The sequence below is a fragment of the Talpa europaea genome (assembly GCF_964194135.1).
Source record: "Talpa europaea genome assembly, chromosome: 4".
Taxonomy (NCBI): Eukaryota; Metazoa; Chordata; class Mammalia; order Eulipotyphla; family Talpidae; genus Talpa; species Talpa europaea.
This window is the reverse complement of record NC_140070.1, coordinates 61,808,174-61,825,677: the sequence shown is the minus strand read 5'-3', so window position 1 is coordinate 61,825,677 and position 17,504 is coordinate 61,808,174. Positions and strand designations below refer to the sequence as shown.

General features: G+C 37.0%; 1 protein-coding gene across 1 annotated transcript; it reads right to left on the bottom strand.

Annotated features, from left to right (window-relative positions):
• Positions 1-1,152: 1,152 nt before the first annotated feature.
• Positions 1,153-14,985, bottom strand: SELENOT (selenoprotein T; the record flags this gene model as incomplete). Its single annotated transcript, XM_084231623.1, has 5 exons — positions 1,153-1,277; positions 2,640-2,727; positions 4,125-4,251; positions 4,804-4,914; positions 14,849-14,985. 5 exons carry the CDS (start codon positions 14,983-14,985, stop codon positions 1,153-1,155), a joined length of 588 nt encoding a protein of 195 aa, XP_084087749.1.
• Between the last annotated feature and the right edge of the window lie 2,519 nt (positions 14,986-17,504).

Genomic DNA, 17,504 nt, shown 5'->3' with positions numbered 1-17,504 from the left:
GTTGGTCTTTTAGTAGTTCTCTGGTAATCATACAAACACACATACACATACACACACGCGCGCACACACACAAATTGGTAGAGTACTCTGGATATAGGATTTCCCCCATAATCTTGTATAATGCAATGTTCACAATCTGTAGTATTCTGAAAACAATATAAATTGAACATGACCAAATTAGAGATGTCTGATAAACTCTTATAAAGTATTTGGGAACTTCAGCTACATTCCCAAAAAGATCAATTTTAAATTATAAAGAAGGAAAATTCATATAAAACCACAACAGATTTAACAGACATCTTTGGAAACTAAATTAAATTGTAACTCAATTTTCTACTTTTTCAAATGACTGAGAAAAAAAATTACAAGTAGTAACATCTACATTTTTTTTTAAAAAAAAACTATTAACTGAGTGGATTTGGGGAAGAAAAAAAGCTATACAGTATTATTGCACTCCACGAATGTGCAGAATTCCAAAATGTGCCAGCACTGAAAAACTGTCTTGCACTGAGGTTTTCCAAGAGGTACAACGAGCCTGCTCAGAAAGCATCTGGTCTGTACTAACAGCTTGCTGTCTTCAGTACAGGCCTTCATAAAGTCAGTCACGCTGCTCTTGCAAAAATCCCTTAATGTCTGAAAGATACAAAAACAAAAAATGAGTATTTTACTTCAAAATTCACTCTAATAAAATCAATGCATTGATGAGAAAAGAAGTAATAACATCTCTGCTAAGCAAACATTAACACTCACCTCTCTGTGTCCCCATACATTTGCTTATAAAATTTTCTACTTTCAGTATGTTTAAAAGAATTTACATATTAGGAACTTGTCTTATTTGAAGTTAAGGAGGATGTGCATATAAATATCCTAGTATATGTCAATTCTGACCATTAGGAAGTCATTTTAAAAAATTACAGGTCCAATTATTAAGCCTTGGAGATAAAACAACTTTACTGTATTCTGGCAGGTCCAAACTTTCTTGATTACTTAAAAGTTTAAGGAAATATTCATCTTTTAAATGTTAAGTTGGAAATTCAAGTGTAAGTAATATATGTAATACCTAGCATGTTGCTGATATGTGATAAGAATAACTGACAGCTAGGCATTTTTTCAAACTACTTACAAAAGAGTTTTCAGTGCTGATAGGTGGGGCTATGATCGATGATGTGGGATTGAGTCCATATGCACATTGAGCTTCATTTCATTGTCAAGAATCTGAACAAGCTGTTGCATGGAGGGAAGGTGACCAGATTCCAGCTTAGACCACACAGGTACATCTATAAAAATAAATGGCATCATCCCATCACAAAATTAAAGATGATTCTCTAGTAGACATTTATTCCACAAGTGTTTATTGTCTGTATACACAGCTGAGAATAAAAAGTGAGCCAAAGAATTAAGCTACTTGCTTGTACAGAGTATTTATATTTAGTAGGAAAAATACAAAAGGAATATACTAATAATGTCAAAATCAAAGCTGCATAAAGAATTGATACCAAAAGATGCTGTGAGAGACACAAGAGAGGCTGCAAAGAAGACTGTATTTACTAATATTAAAAGTCAGAGATAACTGAAATTTAGGCAAACAGTGGCTCAAGGGAGACTGGAGAAGTGGGCAGGAACTAGATCAGAAGTTGACATACTGTAAAGGGACAGATAGTAAGTATTTTCAGGCAAGATAGTCTGTCAAATCTACTCAATGTTCACTGTATCCTGAAAGCAACAATAGGCAAAACATAATTGTATGAGCATGGCTGTTTTCCAATAAAACCTTATTTAAAGGTTATGGGGTACATATGGCATATTAAATATTCTGATCTTTAGCTTGACAACAAAGGAAAGGCAGTTAATGAATTTAACAGTGAAGCAACACAATGAAATATGCATTCAAAAAAACCCACTCTGTTCTTTGGAGCAGGTGTCAGCAAATTTTTCTGTAAGAAGTCAGAAAGTAAATATTTTAGGCTTTATGGATCAAGAGGCAAAATCAAGGATATTATATAAGCACTTACATAACTGAAGTTACACGAGTGAAGCTCAAAACTTTATTTCATATAATTTTTATGTGGCACAAAATATTCTTTTGATTTGTTTTAACCATTAAAAAATGTACAAAATCACTGTGAGCACCTGGGTCATATTTCCCAAACTCTTGATACAGAGAATGTTTTAGAAGGTAACAAGGTAACTGTGGCTTAGACTAGGATGGAAGTGATGAAGATAAATAAAAGTATATTTTAGAGAAATGCAGATGGTATAACTGAGAAGACCTGATAATCCATTAGATATGAAGAGTAAGTTATCTTAGGTTTCTGATATGGGCAACTGGGTAGAACAATGATGGTGCCATTAAATAAATGTGAAATGGTAGAGAAGAATCTAACTGGAGTATATAAGAATTGCCAGGAAGCTGAGGTAATCAATAGCGTGGGAGCAGGTATTGTTTTAGATTCCTGGGTAAAGCATGTAAAAAAGTTCATGAGCTCTCTGGAGCTATATATTCAGTGGTCATCCATCACACAGTTGTTACCGCTGTTTAAGTGGGATAATTTAGTGTATATTATGCGAAATAAAAAAGCCTGAGGTTCATTATAAATCATTTAAAATTCATCACAGAATGCAAATTATTCAGAACCTACCATTCAAAGTTATCTCAAATGCACCTGTTGACATACACTGGTTCTCAATCATGTTGCTCAAGAAGAAAACCATCATACATGCATAGACCTAAAAGGAAAGTACAACAGCAAATCATTCTTAAGACACAGTAATCATTTTTAGTCTCATTTTTATTTGGTATTTTTTTACGTCTACTTTAAAAGTTTCTATATAAATTTAATTGCTATTCCATATGTTCAGATACACAGAACAACATTAATTCTCAGCTCCACACAAACTGAACAACCTATTTATGATATTCATAAGTCTTAATAACTTAAACAAATGAATGCCAGCATAAGAAGGGTTCACTTTACCATTTTTATAATATACTGTATGAATTCACAAGAGACTAATGATGCAATACTCAGCAATTTCAAGTATTCAATACAACCTGTTCATGTTCCAAACAAATCGTTTAAACTAAAACTAGGAAAAAGGTAGGCCAGAAAGCATTTGCAGATTAAATTATATCCAGTCACACTTCAAAAGCAAATCTATACCCTCCCAAAAGAAACCAAAAGAACTGTTTTAGACAGGTTTGAATTTAACAAAATCACCCCTGGCTAAAAGTAGGATATAGTGAGGATATCAATTCCCAGTAAGTATTTTAGAAGAATAATCAAAATGCCCAGAGCAAATGAGAAATAGTTCCTCTCTCTCTCTGCCCTCACTTGAACTAGGTGGGCTTGATTTCACAAGTTATCCTAGCATTTGGCAACCTTAAGTCTAACTTCATGGGAATGATACACAATGAAGTATTATGAAAGCTACAGCTTCAAGTACAGTCCTCTTTCACAGTAAATTGACAACATTATATGACTTCAGAAGTAAAATGCACTAAAGATAATTTAGAAGCAATGAGATTAATAATTTAGAAGCATAAAACATTATCAATAAATACTTAAGAATTTTTAATCCCATGCAAATCAATAATATGTTAAAAACAGGGATACATTTCAATTATAGGTAGCACTTATAGGTATTCACCACATACTGGGGTTAAAGGAAAAGTAATAAAAACAGAGAGGGAATTTTGATAAGATCAATTGCTTGAAAAATCTCATTTTTAATGTGAATAAATCTATTGATACCCATATCAGTTGGTATGAAAGGTCTATATTACTTTTATATACAAACATAACATATAATATTTTAATATGCATATGTTTTATTGAATATGATTATAATCAATATCAAATTATTTTGTGCCCAGGTGCTACTAAAGTAATACCATCCTACCCAACAAATAATAAGGTAAGGTCTAGTCAATCTTAACAAATATACATGAAAACTAAAGCCAAGGGTGGCTAAATTCCTTGTCCGGAGATTAAAAATGTTTTAAACTGAAAAACACATAAAGTGGTGAATAAGCAGTAAGTATTAAAAAAAAGGAAAAATCCATTAAAATATTTTTATTGACAATCTAAAAACTGAGAGCCACCAATGCTATGACATGAACATACCTTATTTTCTTGGCCCCACTGCCAGATGCTAGGAGCTTGCATGCCAAAGAAAGCAAAAGGATCCTTGCCAACAATTATTAAGCCTATTAATACTAGTTTGAAGACTGACAGGAAAGATGCTATGTGTCTATTAAAAAAAAAAAGACAAATTTATCAGAAGCCACATCACAATTCAAGTTGATATATATAGTAATTTCTAGACACCAAATCTAAAAGTTACTCATTATTACTAGTAGAAAAGTATTGTTGTACATATTTTAAAAAATGTCAGTAGAAACTTTTAATCACAAATTCACTTGTAAAATTATATAGTATTGGCCTTGAAAAGTAGTATTTTAACATTATGGAATTTTATACCATTGATTTTCTATAAAAATTTGGGAGTTCCTAATCTATTTTCACAATAAAAATTACTTAAGAAAATGATCTTTAGAAGAGTTGTCATTTCTGAGCTAACCAAACAAGAAATACTAAAGTTTTGTATGGAACTCTTTTCCTTTTTACAGGAAAAAAAAACCTCTATTTTTAGATCAAATTTGTCATCCATAAAACAGTATTTCTCCACACATTATTTTAATAACTAAGAAACTATAATTACTAAGGACAGCCAATTAAATCACTTCAGAAAAGTTTATAAAGTCAAATACTTCTTTCCTTTTATCTATTGAAATTTACTTACCTATATATTGGTTGAGGAAGGTAATTCTCTCCTTCAATGCGGATGTCTGGGTACCGCTGGCTAATAACCCGCATGTACTCCTCAAACACCCGCTTATAACCTCAGGAAACACTGCAGAAAAATAAAAGTACTTCCATTAAGTGGCTTACTGATTAGATGTTTGGTTTTATTTTGCAGTAATACAAAGCCTAAAAATTATTGCCAACATTAAGTGCTTCTCAAGAACAATCACATATTAACAATTTTTGATGCTAGATGATGGATATGAACATACACATTAATTTTTCACAAATTTGTGATTTTCCATTTGGACACCAAACTTGCAGAGTTGGGTTATTTAACAAAATATACCTCTTCATATATGTCACTATATCCTGCACTCACAAATCAATGTGCCTTTTTAAAGAATCAATACTTATATAAATACTGAAATGAAAGCTACTTTAATTCTCCTGAAATAGGGACTTTCAAAATAAGAAGCTTTAAAAAAAAAAACATCAAGGCATGAGACATGAAACTGCTTTTTATTCCCTCTCTGCTCCTAAGTGGGCAAATGTGTCTTGTAATGTTCAATCAGAATACAAGGACCTTAAGTAACTCTTACATTCCTTCTGACTGTGCAAAGGAAATCAAAGGGTGAGAACATAAATTTTCAACAGAATGATAGTATTTCACATCATTACTCAAGAAATTAAATCAACAGCGTCCAATCATCTCTATGCAAGTCTCTGAACAACTAAACTGTGGATATATAGTACACAATGCCCGAGTAAGAAAAGTAAAATAAGCCACCAGAGTGCATATATAGCAAGGAATAAAGGGTACACTGATGAGAGAAATTAAACACAAATAAATGAAACGATAGATTCACATTCATGGATCTGAAGAGTTTATAGTATTAAAATGTCCATGCTACACAAAAAAATCTACAGATTTGCAGTCCCTATCAAATTTTCAATGGCATTTTTTTTTTACAGAAATGCAACAGGCAATACTAAAATTTTGTATGGAACTATAAAGACCCCCCAACTAGTCAAGGCAATCTTAAGAATAAAGCTGAAGGCATCATGCTTCCTGATTTCAAACTACATTACAAACATAGACTAATAGAAGTGTAGTACTGGCATAAAAACATACACATAGATTTGTGGGCAGAATCAATAGTCCAGAAACACACTCTAGTCAATTACTTTGCAACAAAGGAACCAAGAATATACAATGGGAAAACTGGATACCAAGTGCAAAGAATGAAACAATATCAAACAAAAAAGATCTAAAAATGGACTAAAGATTTAAATATAATACCTGACACCATAAGGTTCCTAAAAGGAAACATAGGCGGGAACCTCCTTGAGATTAATCCTGGCCAACAGCTTTTTGATCAGACACTAAAAGCAAAGACAACAAAGAAAAAACAAACAACTGGAACCGCATCAAACTAAAAAGCTTCTGCACAGCAAAGGAAACCATTCACAAAACAAAGACAGCCTACTGAATGAGAGAAAATATTTGCAGAGCACATCAATGATAAGGGGTTTGTCCAAAACATATTAAGAAACTCATACAACAGCCAAAAAAATCCATATTAAAAAAAGGACAAAAAAAAACTGAATAGACATTTTTCCAAAGACAACATACAAATGGTGAACAGGGACATGAAAAAGGCACTCAACCTCACTAGTCAACAGGAAAAATGCAAATCAAGACTACAACAAGGTATCAATTCACAATAGTTAGGATGTCTAAAAGACAAAAGGTAACAAATATTAGTTAGCAAGGATGGAGGAAAAAAGTAATCCTTGCACATTGTTGGTATGCATGTAAACTGGTGAAGCCAATAAGGAAAACAGAATGGCAGTTGCTCAAAAAATTAAAAATAGAACTACCCTAATAATCCTGCAATCCCACTTCAAGGTATATATTCAAAGGAAATGAAATCACTATCTTGAAGAGAGATTTGCATCCCCATGTTCACTACAACATTATTTTCAATAGCCAAGACATGGAAACAAAGTGTCATTCACACACAAATATGAATTTAAAAAATATGGAAATCCTGCCATTTGAGAAAAGGATGGACCTTGAGGGCATTAAGTTAAATGAAATAAGTCAGACAGAGAAAAATACCACATAATCACACTTAAGGAATCTGAAACTGTCAAACTCATAAACACAGAGAACACAGACTGGTAGTTGCCAGAGGCAATGGGGTGTGGAAATGGGGTAATGTTGGTCAAAGGATACTAACTTCCAATTATAAAATGAATAAATTCTGAGGATCTAATGGACAGCATATAACTATAATTAACCAATACTGTATTGTACACTTCAAAGCTGCTGAGAATAACCTTGAATGTTCTCATCATTAAAAAAGGGCAATAATGAGATTAATGTTAGCTGATTTATTATGATAGTCATTTCACAATATATGTTAAATCTATCAATCATTACCTTAACAGTTTCTGTTTGTCAATCACATTTCAACAAGCTCAGAGGTGGGAAAAGAGGTGCTATTACTGTATCAACAGAAGCACTAACAAATTCATGTAAGACTGTTAAGTACTTTGCTACATTAAGTTACTTAAAGAAGGTATAATGCAAGTGTTAATTAGTGCAAAGGGAATATCAGGAATTATAGTAAAAAGACCTTGGGTGCCAATTTTGCCAATCACACTGTCATCAAGGAAAAAAATACCAAGCACCACCAACCCAAGGCAACTGCATTGAGTTTATATCTGGTTGGGTAAAACAATCGAGATATTAGATCTTGATTTAAGAAAATCCCCTTTGCAAAAAGACAGTGAGAAATTCATTAGTCTTTCTTTACAAATGCATCCTCTATGTTTAGAATAAAAATTTCAGAAAGGATTAAGTCTCAAAATAGTACGATGGGGGGGGGGGTAAATCTCTATAGCAAATATGTAGAAAAAAACTTAACAAAAATCTACAGACACCTTATTTTCATTAAACATTTACCTTATCCAATTTTATCACTATTACTAGATTCATCAAGTATTACTATTTTGCCACAATTTTCTCTGTAAGAATTTTTTATGCTGCTTTTGTCTTGAAGATACTCCAAAAATAATCTATACACCTAACCACCTTGAAACCAACAAACACCACTTATTTCTAGGTCTAAGTTTGCATTGTTGTTTACAATGGAGCTGATTATCTAAAAATCAAAGTATCTGACTTTAATAAAAGAGCTAGAGACCTAGTTTACAATGTTGAATTTTCTTTTTCAATAAATGAAATGGAGAAATAATGAGACCAAGAGAGATCAAGCAACTCTTTCTTGGTTATTCACCCATGTATTATTTTAGCTCACTCACTCAAATATTTATTGCCTACTATATGTCAAACATTCTACTGGGCCATGGATATGTAATGATACTCTAGTCAGGGCTGACTACAACAGATTTTGTGATGTGAGATCGTAGGCCAGTTCAACTGGGTTTGTGCCACTTGTGTCTCAAGAATTTCAACTAATACGTTCCCTACATTATACCAAAAAATCAATATTATCTTTTGTAAATATTATGGTTTGTGGTCTATAACATCAGCCCACCAGCTCTTCATCACTGAAAACTACAATTTTAGATGTAATCTTTATTTCTCCTTTCTGTTTAGTAGATAAAGCAGTGCTAGTGCATCAGTCCGTATATCACCTTCTCTAAGTGTTTTAAGAAATGAAATCGCAATAAGGTATCCTATAAACCACATAAGAAACAAGATATTCAGAGAGTAATCTGATAAACATTTTTTAAAAAAGTACAAACAGGAGTACTTACACACTTTGGATGTCTAAGTACTTGTATATTTGTGGGTTTTTTTTTTTTTAATCTAAAAGCAGTACTAAAGAGCTATCAGTTTATCAAGTTAAGGAATTGTATTAACTGAAATCAAGTGATTTCCCTCCCCACTCTACTCCTGGAACACTATAGTAATCACCACAGTAAAACCACATACAAAATATACCTACAGTGGCTCTAAGTTTCCTTGCTTCTTTATTGAGTTTATTACAAAGATTTGATAAATTTAAAATTTGATTAATAATCTGTTTTTATACTCTTCATTCTTTTTGTCTTATTCTTAACATCACTAACTTCTAATTTCCCTATACTTCTAGCACAGCAATTCAGGAACACTAGCAATTGGTACAAACTATTCTATCAAGGATTAATAAACTGCTTTAAGTTCTTCAGGTCTTCCTCGGTAAGGAATTTTCTCTCTTTACTCAAGAAAGCATTTTTATTAATAGATCTAATAAGGTATATTGCCAACTCAAAATAAATGACTTCATAAAGGCATTCAATAAATGGTAATCTGCATTCTGTAGGAATTCTTTGCCTCATCTTAAAATTCTTCACGTGATTTCATTTTTTTAATTCTTTTCAATTTTTTTAATAGAGGTATAATTCACGTCATAAATTCACCCTCTCTACTTTAAGTTGTTATAGGGACTGATAGAAAATAAAATCTATTGTGTTTTATGCTAATTCAAATACCAGCCAAACTAGAGAGGTCTCTTGGCTACTTTGTTTCCTGCTTTCTTCTTTGTCCTGTTTGTTGTATACTGATTTCAAGTGACATTGCAATAAACTCAGAAAAAATTACAACAACAAACTCACTTATGTAAAACAACAAAATATAGTATGTGTGTATGTAGAGTCATCTTTAAAAAAATTGCTCAAAATGTTAAGAGGGTTACAAAGATTTTTACTTCTGTATACTTTTAAATTATTATTACAACAAACATGTATTATTTTCATAGCTAGGAAGTTATTTTTTATCTTTTTACCCTTTCAAAGCAAATGGGTAAAGCTTTCTAAGTTGTATCCAATGAAGTTCTCATCACGGTGTAAAAGACAATAAAATAACAAATTACAACAAGCACATGATAAACAGCCGCAAAAACACAGTACTAGGAGCTTTAAAATGGTGATCAAACTCCAGTTTCCCTCACTTCCTGTTCCCGCCTCCCTCTTTTATGCTGAGTCAGGCTTCATTTGACTGTTCTGGCTTCAGCTTTATAGCATTCTCCATATCTCCTGGTGAAGTTCAAGATTTCATATCCTCCTCTGCAAACTTACTACCTCTGGGTCTCTACAACCCTCTATTAAAATCTCCTTTAGAACACTCAGAACAGAACATTTTACTGTAATATTGTTTACTTGCCTCTCTCCTACCATACAACTGGTTTTTAAACTTTACTGTAAAAACAAATTCAAACCTTTCTAAAACTCTGGCAAACAGTGAAAACAAGCAGCATGAAAAGGGGCATAAGTAAAAAAAAAGGTTCCAGCTAAAATCTACATTGTGAAATTTCTCCTCACCAATCTCAGACTATACCCCAGTCAAGATAAGTTATATGAAAACTGGATTTCCTTTTCTGGAACACACGGAAAATAGAATCAGAGGAACCAGAGGGCTCCAATTCCACTCTTAAGTGGCAAACACAAAAATGAAACACATATGCATGCTTTCATTTTTTTCTTCAAACTTCCTGACAGTACAAAATAGAGTATTAGAGGCAACTAGTATGCAACCAACATACTCACTTTGCAGATGAACAAGAATGAACACTAAAAAGATGAAATAATTTCCCGAGTCATTCAGAAGAGGCAGATGAAATAACAACCTGGGCCTCCAAATTGATAGTCCCGTAATGCCAATTTCCCAGTAACTATATTATTTAAACCTTAGGAGGTTATCTCAGTATTTCTAAAAGAAATACTTTGATTTCTAGTACCTTAATGGCAAATTGTAAAGAAAACAATGTTTCAATTTTCAGTAAGAGGATATAAAACCTTTAAAGCCATTCACATTTTTTATTTAAAAGCACTGAATAAAGTACTTTACCACTATGTATTATGTGTACAATATTCAGCTAGATACTGCAGTTATTTCGAGCTAAAATGACAAAAAAAAAGAAAACCTGTAATCCATCAAGACTACTAAATTTATCTCCTAAGACTGCTCAAACCTGTCTCTTTACTCTCTACTTCTACTACTACCTTTTTTATTCAATGCTCCATCATTTCTAGACTGGGCATCTCCAATAATTTATAAATGGTTTCCCCACAACTATTCTCTGTCCCCTCCAATACCTTTTCCACAGTGAAACTAGCTCTTTCCTTAAATAGGGGACAGACCCTCCATTCTGTGGCACCTTCTTTTTGTTTTCTGAGATTAGTAGTCTTGGTCCCCTCAAGAAATTATGTTCTTTTCTACTACAAACAAGACCACTGAACAGATAATTCTCATTGCTTGGAAAGTGCTCTCCAAATAAACCTTATCTTTCAAAACTCAGTTCCAAGTCCACTTCCTCATGGAAACTTACTCTGATCCCCTGACTAGTTTTTTCACATACTATCTAACTTTTCCCTCACAGGACTCAACATAATTGTAATTTTTCTTTAAAGATTTATTTATTTATACAAGCACTGGGTACAGTCAGAAGCGCGGGAGGGTGAGAGAATTCACCAGAGCCAGAGTGGGGAACAGAACAGGCAGACTGACGAAATACAATGCTGAGGGGAGCAGGGGGCATGCAGGAGAGGTCTGTGTGCCATGTGGGACCCTAGCCAGTGGCCGGGGATAGAAACCGGCTCTACAGAGGCTGTGCGAAGCTTCGCAGCCCAGCGCTCAACCACAGTGCCACCAGGGGAGGCCCTCAACATAACTGTAGTTTTATGTGTTGTCCACTGCCTTTCACTCTTGCCTATATTTATGAGAGCACTGAATTGAATTCCCAACACCAAAGTGCCTGCAGAGTAGGTGTCTAAATACATGTCAAATATGCAATTATTAAACCTACAGTAACTAACATCTCTGTAATTCATTTTTCAGATTTCTTCAATCCAACATTTTACTAATCTAGATCAGCAACAATATCCAAATCAGTGTTAGGTTTTTACTTTCTTGCCTTCAAAGCAAAGGTTGAATTGGTATAAATTTAAATAAAAATCTGTTAGTAGTAGTTGCTTCATTTACCTCTTAAAACCGCATTTAGAAGTGGGTTGTCCTAAATTATAGCAACAGATTATTTAATTTAAAAAGAATTGAAAATTCTGCTATATTCTACCTATGTTTTGAAATCTTAACTTTACTGAATCTACTATTCTTAGTAAATCAACTGCCAAATGTTCAAGTAAGCATTAACTATAAAGAGTTGCTGCCAGTAATCTGCTTCAACTGCCAACTACTGATTAAACATAAGACAGGTATGATTCCATGCACAAATATGGGGGGAAAAACATTCACATAAACATTATGCCAAACATTACCTCTCAGAATACATTTACACATAAAAATCACAAGAAAGGAAAATGTGACAAAGGAACTGTATTTTAAACTGATTAAAGAATTTCCTTTTTTATGTTCAATACTTAAATGCCCAAATAAACGAAACAAATGTCCCCAAATAGGAAATGAGTGCCATCAAACTTAAGTAATTTTATTGCTCAAACAACTGACACAATAAACTAAACTCTGGGGTACATAAAGTAATATTGTGCCCTTTTTGTAGGCTTCAGAAGATGCTTTATATCTGACATGTTCAGTAAAATATCTTTAGCACTTGGGACAAACAGCTATTGAGTGCATTATTTATTGAAAAAAATGCATGAAGGTAGAATAGGAAAGTCTATTTTAAACTATGATTTTGCTCCCTTCAATTCCATTTGTGTTGTTGCAATTCAGTTACATGAGCAATACAATGGTGGTACAATTAACAGCTAAAGGGATAAGTACACATAATTCATATAAGGAACAAAAATGGCTGAAAAGGTAAAATCAGTTCTCTCTTTTGAGTGTCAATAGTGGTAATTAATGAAAAATTGCATTTTATAACAGTAAGATTTCAAATGCAATTAAAACAATTTTCAAATATTTATCCTCAATTATTGATCTTCCTCTCCTTTCCCAAAGAACCTTGCAAGTGAATGGCCAAGAGCTTCTTCCAAAACCAAAAATCCAACATTCACTTTCCCTCAAAGGGGGGGGGGGGGGACAACAAAAACAAACCAACTTTACCTGCATTTGGTAGAGCACATTAATAAAGTTATTTTCAATCTACACATTAAAAAAAAATACTAACTGAAGCATTCATCTTTGTATATAACATGCTAAGTGTTAAGGACTGCAAAAGAAAACTTTTAGTAGTAGACTTCTGGGGCAGTATGAGCAAAGAAAAAAAGACAAAAACTAAGTATCAAAAGCTCAACTAAAGTACTTAAGACTTTTATTTTAGACATTTTATTTTAAGGACTGAATGCCCTTCCCGGGAATTGTTTACATATTTTGAAGTTTGTTATGATTATCCTCAGAGGAAGACAAGTAACAAGCTTTCCAATACGCACATCTGTAAAACAGTATTTTGGAAAAGCACAAGTAAAACTAAGAAATATAATAGAAACAGAAAAATTACGTAATTTGGAGAACTACCATCTTTTTTTAAACTACTTATATCCAAAAATATAATCATTGCCACTTTCTAATTTAAAAAACGATGGGTTTATGGTCAAAGATGAATGATATATGCCAGGGTACACAAAAAAACAGTACGGAGAACTTGTCTATTTTTTTTTTAATCAGGAAGAAACTGCAAGGTCTTTAGTTTTCATTTAAAAATAAAGTCTTACCTTACTTTCTGACAAGAGTAAGTTGATTTTTTTAACGTTAAAGATTTGCTTAGTCTTTAAAGATTAAGCAAAAACTAGTTGGATAAGTAGCATACTAAACTTATATTAATATATGAAATTTGAAAAAGTTAATTTTATTTATTTAATTTATTCATGTATACAAGAACCAGGGCACAGGCAGATGTGCGGGAGGGTGAGAAGGATTCACCAGAGACAGGCAGATTGACCAAAATACACTACTGAGGGGAGCAGTGGGCAAGACAGGAGAGGTCTGCTGCGCCATGTGGGTGGCTCCCTGGCCGGTGGGGGATCGAACTCATGCTGCAGAGGCAGCGAATTGCTTCACAGTGCTGTGCTTAACCCCTTGCGCCACCAGGGAGGCCGAAAAAGTTAATTTTAAATGCATTATGGCCACCACCAATTTCCAATCTGGACTCAGCATTTACTAGCACTTACTAACCAGACCACCCTATGATGAAAAAGTTTCTCTTGCCATATAGGTTTCTAATTTCAGCATTTTTAAAATACTGTTTTTTTTTTTATAGCTAAGTCTTTCAAACCTTCTCCAACCTACTTAACCACATTACATGCATTACTCTTCTGCTTCTAACATTAACTAGGTAACAAAATCACATACAAAACAAAATCGCAAACAGCCAGGGTTTTTCTCCCCCTTCTATTTTTCTGAGTGCGCAAAAAGAGAATTGAAGAGTCTAGAGAGATGCCAGGGTGTGCTATTCCTGGCAGGCGGGTGCAGAGGTGGGGGACGGAGGGGGCGGGAGTGGGCTGGGTGGGGAAAGACGCAGTGGTCGGGGAGCTAACGGCTGTCCAGCAGAGCCTGCGGCTCCGAAACTGAGACCCAGCTCCCAGGCCCCTACACGCCCTCCAGCTGCCAGTGCCCCCCTCACTCAACAGCCACCCCGGCAGTCTTGGGGGAAAGCGCCTGTCACACGCGTGTCCCCTCCAAGAACTCGTTCACCTTCACCGGGGGGCGGCGAGGCCGCCGGGCAGAGGCCGGGGAGCGGAGTGAGAGGCCCGGGCGGTCCACGCGAGGAGCGCGTCAGCCGCCGCGCCGCCTCACGCCAGCCCCGCGGGCCCCGGGTGGCCGTGGCGCGCCGCCGCCCCTCCGCGCTGACCGGCGCCCCCACATCCCCGCCTTCCGGCGGTAACCCTCCAGCGCCCGCCTCCCCGCTCCCGCCGCTGCGGGAGGCAAAAGAGAAGTGGGAGGCCGCGGCGGAAGAAAGGCGGGCGCCAGACCGGCCCGGGCAAGGGCCGGAGCAGGCGAGCCACCGCCGCCGCTCCCCGGCCCGAAGAGACCAGGCCGCGACGCCAGGCCCTCGCGGGCAGGAGGCGCCGGGCACAGGCCCCGGGGTGCCGGGGCGGGCGCGCGCACTCACCAAATCTGGAACTTAAGCAGCGGCCCGGTGGCGTACTGCATCTTTAGTCTCTTGCTAGGCACGCCGCCCAGGTTGGCCGAGGCCTCCGCTCGGACCACCGCCGACGCCGCCACCAGGAGAAGCAGCAAAAGCCTCATCGTAATCGAGTCAGCCGCCCAGGCCGCCCTCAGACCGAGACTGCAGCCAGCCGAAGCCCGCTGCTCCCCACTGCGCAGGCGCGATCAGCCAAGGTCGGCCAGGGAAGCAGGAATGCGCCTGCGCAGCCCGGCGCCTGCGCACAGCCTCGAGAGGGCGGGCTGACCCGCTTCACTGTTCCGACCCACCATTTTGGTGGTGTGTGGAGACTGGGGCGGACCGGCGGCTTAGGGAAGGAGCTAAGTTACTGGTGGGACGTCAGAGTCGTCTAGTAACTAAAGCTCCTGCTTATCTGGCTTTCGCATGTAGTTTCATTAATTCAGACATTTATCTTCCTGAGACACTTAGCAACACCAATTTATTTTTATAATGTAAGCAAGGGAACCTCCCTGCACAAGGGATTAAGACGCAGCTCTACGAAGCTATCCGCGGCCACTGCAGCACGAGTTCGATCTCCGGCCAGGGAGGTGACCCACATGGCGCAACAGACCTCTCCTGTCACACCTGCTGCTGCTCCCCTCAGCAGTGTATTTCAGTTGATCTACCTGTTCTGTTCCCCACTCTGTCGCTGGTGAATCCTCTCACTACCCTCTTCCCCCCACCCCTCTGGCCTACAACCCAGCTCTTGTATGCATAAATAAATATTTTTAAAAAATAAAGATTTATTTATGCATATAAGAACTGGGGTACAGGTCAGAGGTGGGTGAGCGGATTTACTAGAGACAGAATGGGGAACAGAATAGGCTGAGTGACTGAAATACATTGCTGAGGGGAGCTGGGGTTCAGACAGGAGAGGTCTGCAGCACCGTGTGGGATAGCTTCCCAGTGCTAAGACTTAACCCTTGCACCACCAGGAACACCAGTTTGACAGCCTTCATTCAGTTGTGGGAGATAAAGCCCTGTTCTAACATGCATAACTTCTGAAGCACCATGCTGTGACTTTATTTAATCTTAACATATCTCTGGCATCTAAATATATATATATTATATATATATATAATATATATAAATAAAAAGACCTTTACAAATTTAAAATATATACAGAAGTATATTTATATTCAATATATACAGGTTTTATATATATATATATATATATATATATACTAACTATATACAGAGAATATTTACCTTACTCATCAACTTCAATTACTAACATTTTGACAATCTTGATTGTCTGCAGCTCTAACCATTTCTCCCCCTGGAATCAAATGTCAGACTGAAACTGAGTAAACCTGTGGGAATCAGGGTTGACCCAGTTGATGGGGCCTCACAGGATGCTTAATGATGGTGTTTTTGGAGTTTGGAGTGTGGGGTCCTTGGGTTCACTCTGGGAAAGGTTTCACCAGGGTTTCACCTTTCAGTTTCACCTTTCAGTGGCAGGCAGCGAGTTTCCCAGGTGAGTTTCTCCATGAAAGAAAGGGACAAAAGAGTAAGGGAAAGGGACAAAAGAGTAAAAGACACTTGCATAGACACTAGCAAGCAGGAAGAGCTGCCCTGAAAAGGGACAGGTTTGCTGAGAGAGGCCAGCATGGTTGCAGGCGGGCGGCCTTTAGGAGAGCTGCCTCTGTAGAGGGAGGTCAGTGAGGAGAAATCTCAGCATGGTACAGGTCACAGGCAGGAAGGCTGCTGCCCTGCAGAGGAAGAGAGTTGGTGAAAAAAAGCACCTGCATAGTCACAGGTGGGCAAAGGAATTGCTGCCCCAAGCCTGTGCAGAGACTGCACTGATATCCCTCCTCTGTTTGGGAGGGATTCACTCCTTGTGAGCCTTTGGTTTGTTGCTGATTTTGAATAACTATGCAGAATTTGAAAGGAACTGGAAATTCCAGGATGGGCCCAATCTCTATATCTTTACCCTCACTTCTGTGCTCCACACACTCTCTGCAGCATCTGATATCTTCTTGGGCCTTATACCTTGTGATGAGGCACTGGAGCCTAAGGATCTTGATTTCTACAGCTAGGTTAGTGGTCACGTTAATCCTCTCTACCCCCACCTCCTGTGTGAGTCAGGTTTTAGTCTTGTGATGCCTCCTTTAGGTTTTCTATTCTTTCCTCCATCACTTAGGACTCGCAGGACTCAACTCAAAAGCAGAGTCAAGGTACAAAACAACAATAACAGAATTTATTTATACAAGAAGAGAAAAAAGGGAGATATGAGAGAGAAAGATAATTTATAAGCTGAGTTGGCCAGGTTCCTTCTGTCCTACCCCAGTTAGTATCTGCTGAGCAGAGACCAAGGTCCAAACTGAAACCATTCAACACAAGCTGGCAGCGTTTTCATAGCCACCCATCCTCACCAGTGATTTAACTGCCAAAGCTCCAGGACCTTATCTGCCACAAGCCTCTTTTCCCATGGGCGCCCCCCTCCCCACCCCAATTAAGTAGAGTTTAGAGAGTGCTACCTTCTACCATTGAGTTGAGAATGCACACCACCCACTGACTTGGGGGTTGTTCCTCACTGTTCATCTTATAATTTCCCCACTGTCAAGTTTTGTCACATTTCTATGGTGATGAAAGATGTCTG